The 13,450-nt window shown below is 37.5% G+C and overlaps 1 protein-coding gene across 1 annotated transcript; it reads right to left on the bottom strand.

The window, feature by feature from the left end:
• Positions 1-631: 631 nt before the first annotated feature.
• mtch2 (mitochondrial carrier homolog 2) lies at positions 632-13,078 on the bottom strand. Its single transcript, XM_052153256.1, has 13 exons — positions 12,924-13,078; positions 10,637-10,721; positions 7,916-8,022; positions 7,241-7,264; positions 7,006-7,062; positions 5,869-5,926; positions 5,699-5,750; positions 5,546-5,605; positions 4,556-4,649; positions 3,797-3,844; positions 3,573-3,640; positions 2,941-3,016; positions 632-2,620 (listed from the first exon to the last, which is right to left on the bottom strand). The coding sequence occupies exons 1-13, from the start codon at positions 13,008-13,010 to the stop codon at positions 2,534-2,536; spliced, it is 903 nt and encodes a 300-aa protein (XP_052009216.1). The 5' UTR covers positions 13,011-13,078; the 3' UTR covers positions 632-2,533.
• Positions 13,079-13,450: the final 372 nt, after the last annotated feature.

The raw sequence follows: 13,450 nt of genomic DNA, 5'->3' as shown, positions 1-13,450 counted from the left end.
TTGCGCAACGAGTAAAGCAATACACTACATACAAATCTCACATTTGTACCTGTCCTCAACCAAACCTCAAGCTTCACTATTCACTATAAAAATCTTTTAAAGAACACAAAACATTACACACTAATAAGTCTACCGTTTACATTTATCTTGCACAAAGGCACAGTATATAACACTTAATTTTAACAATTACATCCCTGTCAAGTGCATGCTGGGAAATAGAAATCCTCTGCCCAGTTTCAATTAAATTTAAGTTCCTGTAAATTTAAAGAGACAAGTTCATTAAACTCAAAACAAAAAATGTATTCAGGTTAATTAAAAGATTGTTTCATGAACGCAAAAGAAAAAGCTCTAAATACTCAAGGTTAATTTATTTGGAATATTTGTATAATTAAATTGTTTCCTACTCAATGTAATTATTTGCAATAGGGTTTATAGTGTGAAGACAATCAAAACATCCCATAGACTGAAGGTTCAAATTGGCCAAAGGAATGCTTGTGAATTTTTGACAGATGAAGTTTGAATTGATATGTACACAAACCCAAACAAGGCCTTTAATGTATAATCAAACTTAAAACTTTACATGCAAAAATGTATATTATGATTAACAGGGAAGACACAAAGACGATTCTGTTGGCATAAGATTTATTTAAGTTAGTTTGAATGTCAATAGAAATAAAAATCTCAACCTTTTAGGAATGGGAACAATTGCTCTGACGGAGATGTGGCCTCCACACTTACCACTGCTCTAAAGCCACAACATTAAAACCACTGCCTAATATAATGTAGTTCCCCTTGTGCTGCCAAAACTGCTCTGACCCGTCGAGGCATGGACTCCTCAAGACCTCTGAAGGTGTCCTGTGGTATCTGGCTCCAAGTCGTTAGCAGCAGATAATTTAAGTCCTGCAAGTTGTGAGGTGGGGCCTCAATGGATCGGATTGTTGGTCCAGCACATCCCATAGATGCTCAATCGGATTGAGATCTGGGGAATTTGGAGGCCAGTGCAACACTTTGAACTCTTTGTCATGTTCCTCAAACCATTTTTGCAATGTGGTAATGGTGCATTTATCCTGCTGATAGAGGCCACTGCCATCAGGGAATACCACTGCCATGAAGGGGTGTACGTGTTCTACAACAATCTTTGGTAGGTGGTATACGTCAATGTAACATCCACATGAATGCCAGGACTCAAGGTTTCCCAGCAAGACATTGCCCAGAGCATCACATTGCCTCCGGCGGCCTGCCTTATTCCCATGGAGTATCCTGCTGCCATCTCTTCCCCAGGTAAACGATGCACACAGCCGTCCACATTTCTAATAGAAAACATGATTCATCAGACCAGGCCACTTTCTTCCATTGCTCCATGGTCCAGTTCTGACTCACTTGCCCATTTGTAGGCGCTTTCGACAGTGGACAGAGGTCATGGGCAATGCGCGGTGTGTTCCGACACCTTTTTATCATGGTTTTTCAGCAATTTGTGCTACAGTAGCTCTTCTGTGGGATAGAAACAGATGGGCTAGCCTTCGCTCCCCACACGCATCAATGAGCCTTGAGTGCCCATGACCCTGTCACCTGTTGTCCTTCCTTGGACCACTTTTGTTAGGTACTAACCACTACATACCGGGAACACCCCACAAGACCTGGCATTTTGGAGATGCTCTGACCCAGCCATCTAGCTATCACAATTTGGGCCTTGTCAAAGTCACTTGGATCCTTACACTTCCCCATTTTTCCTGCTTCCAACACATGAAATTCAAGAAATGACTTCACTTGCTGCCTAATATATTCCATGCCTTGACCGGTGCAATTGAATCGAGATAAATGTTATTCACTTCTCCTGTCAGTGGTTTTAACGTTGTGGCTGATCAGTGTATATTACCAGGGTGTGGTCAAGCTTAGCAATGCTATGCAAGAACTAGGGCCACATCTGGTATGCAAATATAGTCAAAGTGCTGCATAACATTTCTCTCACATTAACACATGAATACATAGACACCGCATAGGTCAAAATGGGCCTGCTGGATTAACTTTACTTTCAGTATACCATCAACAGGGTGGAACATTTCTTGAAAGTCAGTACATTAGACAGTAGAGACAACAGCAGATGTATAAGGACTGTTTTACTGATGATCATCATGTTTGGGAGCAAATGGGAACAAAATGCATAAGTGCGTAAAGGGCCTGCACTGTACTCAGGCACAGATGGTTTAGGGGCTGGTGTGGACTTACAGTTGACTTACACCCTCAAGTGCTTCTCTGAAATAATTATTTTAGGGTTTATTTAGTTGGGGTATGTATACAAAGCCCTGGGTATTAAAATAAAGCTCTTTATGTTTTCAAATCAAAGCAACTCACCATGTAGTGAAAATAATTTATGGATAAAATTAACAACAATGATTCTGGATGTAGATGCAGACTGATTATCAAAAAGAACAAAAGTCTGTTGTCATAAACAAGTGCACACAAAGGATTAGGAACTTCTTGGGCCAGTTCAATTATATTATCATGATAAAAGACAATGTTTATAGCGTTCTATTCAGAAAAATCTCTTCTGCTCGATGGCATACATCTTCCCCACAGGCAACTTTCTGAAGAACAGACTGTTGCCTCTGCTCATGTTGCCCTGAGGTACACAAGGAGAGTGAAGGGAATCAAGATTAGTTTTTGCATTTCTTCAAATGTTAATGTTCCTACAGAAATCATTCTTAATAATGCTCTATAATGATTCTCAGTGAGTAGGTCATTGTTGACCCTACTAGACATTGTAGTCAGCTGGACATGCTTTCTCTACTGCTCGATACGTTTTGTAACCAAGGGTATTCATTATCAACTGACTAAGTCACTTGGATGATAGGTGAAACATCTGAGAAGTCATGTCCACTTGACAAGAAAAATGTACTACACATTCTTTGTTTGTCTTGCTCATATTGAAAAATTGCTTACCTCTCGGCTCAGGTGACTCCAGCAGTGGAGCCAATTGGGATAAACAGCAGCATAGGGTGGAAGACCTCCAGCCAGCCTGAATCAGATTAGGAGAAAACATTACATAACTGATTTGACCATAATGTGGTTACAGCAGCACCAGCAGTCTTAAAAGTTGAAGTGTGTAAATGACCCTTTTTACATATTAGTGTTTGGAACACAGAGGCGTAAAGAAAATAATTATTTTCCAGGATATTAAGGTATTTTTCCATGACTTTTCTATAACTGGAAAACTGCATTGCAGCATTCCAGGTTTTCCAGGACGTGTGGGAACCCTGGGGAGGCTATAGCAAATTGTATGTTTGTGTTCTCATTTACTAAAAGGTAAAATACTGAATTTAACAAATACAGGCACATGTCAATACAAGTCACTTTTATCTATGGCTAAAAGGTGTATAAATGAAAAATATAGTTATCAAACTTGACTATTAAAAAAAAAAAAAAATTGTTACAAGCATGGATTAGAGAACCAGTATGAGATTTCAAGCTTCTTTTAAAGGTAAGGAACTATGTATCAGTTTGACTATGGAATGATTATTCTTGTAAAATCTAATTGAATGTAATTTCCACTAGAATTATATAGCATCCCTTACCCACAGTTATTTACAGCCATCAGGTTAGACACCAATACAAATGGATACGTCAGCATACTGGCAAAAAACTAAAAGTAAAAAAACAGAGAGTAAGGTGTATATAGAAAATAAGTCTTGTAATGAGTGCAAGAGCACAACATAAATCAATGAACACACTTTGACTGAAGATCAGATAATGCCACCCAGTGAGCAATCATCTATGAATGGCCAGTCACATCACTTACCCCAGTCACAGCCTGAGAACAGTTCTTTATCTCTCCTGTATGACTCATCTAAGAGACAGGCAAAACAGGATAATCAACTCGTGTGCATAACACAACTGTTATGATAGATACACTAACAGTAAATTATTAGTCTTTGTTTTCCATGATATTTAAAAATGGCACATGCTCAAATGCTTGAAATGAGTTTTGTAGACAAATATTAATTGTGTCTACTTATACATTTCTATATAAAACTAAAACGTTTCTTTGAATTTGGACCAAATTGTAAAAGAAAAGCAGCCAGAAAGTGCCAAGCACATAGGAACGCAAAGAATGCCTGGTGGCATCTCATATTTGGTTGAGAAAATCTTAAGTGTGCTGTTGCTGTTATCTAAGCAAAGAGCTACTGTGAAGCTAACATAGAATATCATTTTGATAATTTATTTGCCTTCTTGTTACTGCATAACTCCAATACTTGAAAAAAAAAAATTAAATGGCTTTTATGACTACTATTATTCTCAAATGTGGAAAAATTTAAAGCATGAGTACCGATCCAAACATTTGTCAAAGTTTTAACTGGTGGTGTATATAAACAGAACTGTTGTTACTAGCAAAAAATCTTAAGAATAATCAAACAGCAAGTGCCAAGACTATAAATGATCTCTCATACTCAAGTGATATTTTTTTCACAAGTCTAGTGTAAAATTGCCTTTTCCTTCTCCATTGTGCATAAACGGAGTGAACTAGGATGGTTATGTGTGGGTATGTGTGCTTACGTACCGAGTCATCTATAGCATATGTGTTGATAAAGTGAGCGAGCATGTTGCAGATCCACAAGGAAAGAACATCACCAAGTAGACGAGGAATGAGGCCGCTGTGGTTTGTCAAACACAAACATATTGTGTTAAATACAAGTAGAATCAATTGACACTCATCGATGCCTCAGACATCTACTGTTAACAAGCTGAAACTACAGTATAAAACTGATAGTGTTCAACATAAGAATGGAATTCTGAATATGCTGCTTGATGTTGCAAGTTGGCTATAATTGTTGGCATATTTTTATATTATTTATTCTAAACACATTGGTTAGGAAACTTTGCAGTAGACTCTACATAGCTTTACGGTCTACTATACTTTTCAGCTGCGTGAATTGCAACATATTCATCGCACACTGGTGCCCCGGCAAACAACTGCTCTTAAATGAGACCGTGAATGAGAGCAATGCACTTAAGACAGGTTTTTAAGGACTGTCTGAGGCAGACACCAGTATATGACACCACTCTCAGCCTCTCCTTCTCACGGCATCCATGTGCTTTGCATAACCAGTAGAGAGAAAGCAGAGAGCAGTTGGAATGAATACAATCAGCATCAGAACCAAATCACAGGTTCATCTTGGCAAAATAATATACACATTATTCTCTACTCTCCTTACTGGTGTTTAGACATATAGATGGATTTTGGCTTATTAAAAATGGCCAATCATCCAAGATTTAGTTTAATTTGTTGATGGCATATTATGCTGCTGTACATCCTGTTGTTGTGTGTCAGATTATAACCCCAACCCGCTAAATTCTAGTATTCTTCTAGTTATTTACCTATTGTCTAATTAATAGCAATTCTTCCACACTAAGAGAAAGTATGACCCATTACTTACTTTCTCATTGCAAAATAAGGTGGATAAATCAACTTATTTTGGAGGAATGAAAGGATCAAGTTCATGTCACACTCATTTTTAATCTTCCTGAATTATTTTTTTCTAGCACTTACGCAAAAAACCCCAGGATTCCTTCTTCTCTGTAGATTGTAATAATGGAGTCAAAGACGCCACTGGAAGAAACAAAAGTGAATAAATGGAGAAGTCAATAAAATTTGTGAGAGATAGAGAACACAAGGAAAGAAAAAGAAAAGAAAAGGACAGACCTGTATTTGGCTTCTCTACCGATAAACTGTACCATGCATCTAAGAGTGATCACTGGGATATATAAAAAAATAAAATAAACAACATTTATAGATTGACAGACAAAAGTTTGAGTTTACAGTTTGAAAAGATTCAAATCATTAATTATTTTTATTGAATTAACTGTATTTACCATGAAAAGGGTGTGTGACAATTGTGGCACAGGAACGTGCAATCATTTCTTTAGTGGTCTAGGAGGACAAATAAAATGAAGAGGAATATTGAAGACCATTGAAACATAACATTTTTTAACAGTTCTGTGCCATAAAATACGCAATGAGGATCACCCTTAAGCACTCTGGTTACATTGAAGCCTGTCATTCTACACTCAGGATGTGCATAAGCGCCTTTATGCCACCCTGTACTAGAGCTTTTCTCATTTCTTTTTTTTGTTTTGTGCAATATGATTTTATCATTATTTAGCCTTTTTATATGTTGAATATCCGTTCCTTACCATGTTGAAATGCTGTGCTCAGCGTCCGTTTATCCCTGTCACATGAATATAACGGAGCCTAATTATACATTATCCTTAACACTGACTAGGGTTGCAATGGTATGATATTTTCTCAGTATGATAACAGTCTCAGAAAATATCACAGTTTTCATGGTATATCGTTTTACACAATTAGTATTATCAGAGAAACAGAAGGGTTATTTTATTTATCTATTTATTTTTGAGCAAACACTTTATTATAATTGAAACTTGAAACCATTTATTTTATTGAAGCATGTGTAAAAAAAGTCTCCCTTCTGAAAATAAAATAAATCGAATAAATACGAATTTTAATATCAAATCGAATTATGAACAAGAGCAAAATAGCATGTAACTATAACATGTTATATAACGAACGCATGTTAGCATATAATGTTAAATTAACTAAATGAAAAATAACATCAGCAGGACAGATTTTACATTGGAAATCAAGTGTCGACCTGCCATAGATTAAACATAACCTGTATTTAATGTATCCTGGGTTGCATTTCCTTTTATTAACTAACTGATTTTGAAAATTGCAAGTTTAGCACATCCCTAATTTACACAAGCTAATATAGGCTACTCTGCATTGTTCAGTCACCTCAGTCTTTGAGTAAACAGAGTCCAGTTGCAAGAAACCGCTTAAGTTAAGAAAACACTTATTTATAATTTTCTGGATCTTGTCACTACGGTTTTCTTAACTTTAGGGGTTTCTTGCAACCTGCTAGGTTTCTTGCAACCTTTATACTTAAGGAGTATAAAATCCTGTGTATAATTCTGGTTTACAGGTCTCACCTCATTTACTACATGTTGCAAGGAACCTTCCTCTGCTTTCTGACTACTTCCCACCATCTGAGAGGGTGAAAAGATGAGAGATCACATGTCATATCATACAATTCAAACAAATGTTAGGCTGAACAGATTTCTGCCCAGAACAATGACAGCCAAATGTAAATAAAATATTAAATTATGGCATGCATGTGTTGGATTCAAGCAATGAATGGATATTTCTGTAAACTTGTGCTCTTACCTCAGTTTTTTCCTCCTGGCATTTCTATGGGTTAAAATAAAGGTTAGAGCCAGATTAAAAAAAAAAAAAAAAATGAGAGTATAAATAACCCCTGCTCAACTGTCATGAGCTGGAGCACAGACAGATGAACGCAAAATTCAAATAGCAACAGTCAGATCACTAAAACATACAGCCACCAGCACCCTGCACAGACACTCACATAAACACTAAACATAAAAAATTAATTATTTTTAAAATGCCAGGTAACCACTTTTGTCTGATTCAGATGTACCAGCCCAATTTTTGTGAATTCAGACTAACAGACCTAGATAATGTGTTTGTAGCTCAGCATCATCTAGCATGTATACACATTAATTGGCCCAACACTGGCCACAGCGTTATGCGCATGTTCCAAAAGATGAATGTGATACGTGACAAGTATGTAACCTGCCGTATTTGACGTTTTTCCTTCAAATATTCGATAACGCATTGTGTCATGTCAAGACTGTAGTTCGATTATAACTGCGCATGTAAACGTTCTGTTAAAAGAAACCTAGCTAATGTACATTACACTTGACACTGCATGGCTTACATGGAAACACTTTGGATTTCCATTTCTGTACTAAGCAGAAATTTTCTCATCAAAAGAAACCTTTAGAAATAAATATCTAAATGAAACTGATGTGCAAATTGTACCTGCAACACTTTACTATGGACGACAGTTCCAATGGTCCCAGCACAAAGCCTCGGGGCGAGACCCTTAAATAGGCCTGATTTCCCATCAATCTGTATGATGTGTTTGGCTACAAGAGAAAAATGTATGCATTAAGAAATGCAAATGTTTTCCAGATTTCTTAAAACAACACTCAGAATTAGAGGTCGACCGATTAATCGGTCGGACAATTAATCAGCCGATTTTTTAGCATAATCGGCATTGGCCAATATCCAAGTATATCAAGCCGATTATTAGGCAGGCGCATCTGTGGGCAGCCTAGTGTTGTTGTGGAACATGTGTTCGACGCACGCTGCCCCTAAAGTCAATTTCAAGCAGAGTCAGCAGACCTCATCCAGTGCCTAAGGAAGGAGCTAAGTTCCTTGGAGAAAACAGTAAGGGTTAAATTTGTATAACTTCTTTATATTTAATTAAAAACTTCTGATATGTTACTGCCAACTTCAAGAAAAAAAACGTGACAAACGCGATAGGCGACATGACGTTCGGCTACTTTGGATATTGATAGCGTAGATGAATTTGCATTATCACAGCAGAAGGGTTGCTATCATGTCACAATAAGCAAGAATTTTGCAATTACAGACAGTGAATCTGAGACTTTCATTTGTTCTGTTTGTGTGTCTTATATTTGAGAGGGTTGTCACTCAATGCAGAGAAATAAGTAATAAAAAAGATACCAACGCAGTATAGGCTATTGAAGGACTGGCTTTGGTAAGCTCGGACGTTATCGGTTCTGCTGTCGGAACTGGAGAAATTAAGAAAATACATTTATTATTGCTAGATACATGCAAGAGGATACATCAGAGTCTCTAGTTTGAGAAATAGACGCCTCATGTCCTCAGCTGACAGCTTCATTGAATTCTACCCACTCAACACCAGTTTCATGTACAACAGTAAAGACTCAGGGGTGCAGGTCTTATGGGAAGAATTGCAAAGAAACTAGAGGTCGACCGATTAATAGGCCGATTTTTTGTATTTTGTTACATAATCGGTAAACAGTAAGGATTAAATTTGTATAACTTCTTTATATTTAATTAAAAACTTTTGATATGTTTCTGCCAACTTCAAGACAAAACGTGACAAACGCGATAGGCGACATGACGTTCGGCTACTTTGGATATTGATGGCGTAGTTGAAGTTGCATTTTCACAGCAGAAGGGTTGCTATCATGTCACAATAAGTAAGCAAGAATTTTGCAATTACAGACAGTGAATCTGAGACTTTTATTTGTTCTGTTTGTGTGTCTTATATTTGAGAGGGTTGTCACTCAATGCAGAAAAATAAGTAATAACTACGCGCTGCTATTGAAGGACTGGCTTTGGTAAGCTCGGACGTTATCACTTAGGCCTACAGCTCTTGAATGAATAACTTCTGCATTAATAAGCATTAATCTACCTATGATAAACTATGCAGTGTTATTTTACAATTGATTACTTTATTAGATTTCTTTTTAGACCACACCTGAACAGTAATGTTAGTAGACCTTCCTGAAATTAAATCACTGTGCCTATATAACGTTTATCTTTGTGTAATTGTTTATCTTTTGTTTATCTATCGTTTATCTTTGTTTAATATCTTTTGCCTCTGACCCCTGACTGTTTTGTTTGTTTGTTTGGACGGCCTACCTGTGTTTTGACCTATTGCCTGAATATTGGATTACTTGTCTGGATTGCCCCTTAATTAAGCTGCATTTGGATCTCAACCTTCATGTCTCGGAGCAGTTCGTAACACCTGCTTCGTTTATTTAATATATTTGTTATACATTATTTATACAATATGTTTTTACATTATACATTTTTAATTTAAGTGTACAAGTGCAGATTGGTCAAGTGTTCAATAAATGTTTTTGTTGAGAAATTAAGTAATTATTTGTGTTACATTTTATCTTTCAAATAAAAGGTTCAAATAAGAGGTTAAAAACAAGCACATATCGGCCAAAATAAATCGGCAGCATTTATCGGCCATCCCAGATTTCAAAAGATCGGAATCGGCCTGAAAAAAACCATATCGGTCGACCTCTTCTCAGAATCAAATGGATACCAAATAAATGAATGGCCAAGCCACTGTGATACTACTGTGCACACTTCAAGGATGCATGCAACAGAATGCAGAAACAACAAATCACTTAAATGAATTAACTTTACATTTATATAGTGCTTTTTCTGACACTACACTCAAAGCGCTTTACACAGTGAACAGGGGACTCTCCTCAACCACCACCAGTGTGCAGCATCTACCAGGATGATGCAACGGCAGCCACAGTGTGCCAGTACACTCACCACACACCAGCTATTGGTGGAGAGGAGAGAGTTATACAGCCAATTAATGGATGGGGATTATTAGTAGGCCATGATTGAGAAGGGGCAATGGGGGGAATTTGGCCAGGACTGGTTACACCCCTACTCTTTATGAGACGTGCCCTGGGATTTATAATGACCACAGAGAGCCAGGTCCTCGGTTTAATGGCTCATCTATATGATAGTGCCTTTTTACAGTATAGTGTCCCCATCACTATACTGGGGCATTAGGACCCACACAGAGCGCAGGATGATCACCCCTGTTGACCTCCCTAATACCTCTTCCAGCAGCAACCTTAGTGTTCACCAGGAGGTCTCCCATCCAGGTACTGACCAGGCATCAACCCAGTCTTGAGCTACAAGGATAATATGGCTGCTTGACAATCTTACCATATGCAAAGAGCCCTGGAAGCTGGTACACTTGTCGGCCAAATAGATTCCTGCCTAAAGAAGGAGGGAGAGGTTCATGTCCAACCTATATTTAAAAAGATGAGAATAAGTTAGTGCACCATTTAAATGGAGTTAATGAAACTAATTGAAATAACTGATTTCCTGAGAGTAGGCAGGTTTTCATAAGTCCAATCTCTTTGTAGAATGCTGCTAGTTGTTTTCTTAAAATTAATGATTGCATTTTGAGCAATGTCAAATCTTGAGTCTAATCTAGGCCTGTCGCAATTATTAAATTGATTTGAATATAAATTATTATGTCTGATTTGATCTAACTGTGGTTGAGACAACAGTGATTAACTGCAAATTTTAAGTAAATATACTGTATTAATGCCATGAATGGCACGTTTGTGAGTCATTCAGTTGAACTCCGAGTCGCACCACAGACGTAAACCAGCTCCTGTCCGGAAGAGTGCGTAAAGTGCTCTGATACACGCACTGTCAGCAGAGGCTGGTGCCAAACTCCCGCAAAAATATAAACTAACAAGTACAAACTGTGATAGTGAACGGCAAGAGCTCCGGTTTCACTTTAAGCGATTGTACAACGGCAAATGTTCCTGGTTCATACACGCTGTGTTAATGACATGCAGTGACAAAGAGGAGATGACGCACAATTTATTTCTGTGAAGTGATTCAATGATCAAACGAAATCTCAAAGTTTTTGGCTTCAGGTGAAATAAAGGCTTTTGTGTTTAACCAGAGAATTAAAATAACATGTGAAAGTGAAGAAATTATTAAAGAAATATTTTAATATTGCATAGTATAATAAAAATGTTATAGAATTTATATATTATTATATTAATATTTTCTTTTTTGATAAAAAATAATAATAAACGAGTATATGAAAACAAGTGTAAATGTAAAATAGACCAACACTAAAGTTGACCAAAAAGAGACATTTTTATAAATATTGTGATATTTCAACCCCTGGAGTCGCGAGTTCAAATCCAGGGTGTGCTGAGTGACTCGTATCCTAAGCAATCAAATTGGCCCGGATGCTAGGGAGGATAAAGTCACATGGGGTAACCTCCTCAAGGTCGTGATTAGTGGTTCTCATTCTCAGTGGGGCACATGGTTAGATGTGTGTGGATCACGGAGAGTAGTATGATTCTCCACATGTTGCGAGTCACCGCGGTGTCATGCACAACGGTCTCAACGGTCTGACGGTCTCAGAAGCAGACGCAACCGAGACTTGTCCTCCGCCACCCGGATTGAGTCATCGCGCCACCACGAGGACCTAGTAGGTATTGGGAATTGGGCATTTAAAAACATAATTTCTCATGTCATTCATAAGCTTCTAAAGCCTTAAAAGGAAGTCATATTTTATTATTTGATTTATATATTTGAAGTTGTAAAAATGACTTAAGGTGTAGGAGCACACATGCAGGAAAAAAGCACACCTTAAAAAATGACAATTTATACTACAATTAATCGTGTAAGTCCTTAACGAGACAATTAATCGCCACAGCCTTAAAACAGACAATTAATCGTCATAATCGCAATTATTTGTTTGACAATTAATCGTCAGCCAAATTTCATAATCGTGACAGCCCTAGTCTACTCTAATCTCATTGCGTTTACCTAAATAAAATTACTTTAATACAAATCAATCTTACTGGCACCTGTGATCGCCAACACTATAGATACACAGTAAAAAATGTAAAGCACACGAACCTTAGAATGAATAAAAATCTAAATTAGCCGCAGTAACCTTAATCAATGGACCGAAGTACAGGCGTGCTTTACCAAAAACAATAAATGACAACAGACACGGGTGTGAATATGCTGCTCTATTGTTTTTAGCAGGGGTTTATATGAGGATGCATTACAATAATATGAGCTGTTCGCACATTCGCAGAAAAAAATCAGTCCTTTGAGACCTTGCACCTTGACCTTAAAGGACATAAACTCACACAAATACAGCAGATCCAGAGCGGCCAATAAACATGCTAGAGCTAACCAACTACCACTCAATGATGAACAGGATAAAATACTGTAGAGCAACGCATTTATCTCCTTAAACACGTGTCTTGCACATTAAGATGATCATATACAACAAGGAAATGTTGTCAAATGCTTTAGAAACTCGCTATATCTTTCTTTAATAAATGCACTGGCTAACGTTTTTCAGCATGCTATCGAAAGTGCAAGTGAAGGACTCGGGATCAGCGCCGGTGCAAGTGTGAACTCAGAACTTCTGTAATGTTTGTGTGTATCGTGTAAATCTTACCTGAACTAAAACCTTGATGTACATAAGGGGGTGGGAAAGGACAGTTAGCCCAGACCCAAGGAGTACTTGGCCACATGTGTCCGCCATTACTAAGACGATCCGAAACGTCCCACTCCTTGACAGAGAAGAGCTGTTGGTGATTCGCGTATCACGTGACCAGTGTTTCTCTTCCACTCTGATCACCTGATAGACGTCATTTTCTTCATTTCCGGCAGATGGAGCACTCTTACGGCACATGTATGGATAGTTCACCCAAAATAAAAATGATCTCATCGTTTACTCACCCTCATGACATCCCAAATGTGTATGACTTTCAATCTTCAGCAGAACAAATTAAGATTTTTAGAAGAATATTTCAGTTCTGTATCTCCATACAATTGAAGTGAATGGTGACCAGAACTTTGTAGCGCCATAAAGGAAACATAAAAGTAATTCATATGACTGTGATAGTTTAATCTCTGTCTTCAGAAGGTGTGATAGGTGTGGGTGAAAACAGATCAATATAAAATTAAATTTTTACTCTAAAT

The sequence above is a fragment of the Xyrauchen texanus genome, chromosome 2 (genome assembly GCF_025860055.1).
Source record: "Xyrauchen texanus isolate HMW12.3.18 chromosome 2, RBS_HiC_50CHRs, whole genome shotgun sequence".
NCBI classification, from domain to species: Eukaryota; Metazoa; Chordata; class Actinopteri; order Cypriniformes; family Catostomidae; genus Xyrauchen; species Xyrauchen texanus.
The sequence above is the reverse complement of the archived record's forward strand: the minus strand, read 5'-3'. Positions and strand labels throughout refer to the sequence as shown.

Bases quoted from the DNA above. Each gene is read 5' to 3' on its own strand.
- mtch2 (XM_052153256.1), bottom strand. From the start codon at position 13,010: ATGGCGGACACATGTGGCCAAGTACTCCTTGGGTCTGGGCTAACTGTC. The intron at 7,265-7,915 runs GTACAATTTGCA...TTTAACCCATAG, and splicing joins TCCATAGTAAAGTGTTGCAG to AAATGCCAGGAGGAAAAAAC. The intron at 5,751-5,868 runs GTAAATACAGTT...TATATATCCCAG, and splicing joins TGTCACACACCCTTTTCATG to TGATCACTCTTAGATGCATG.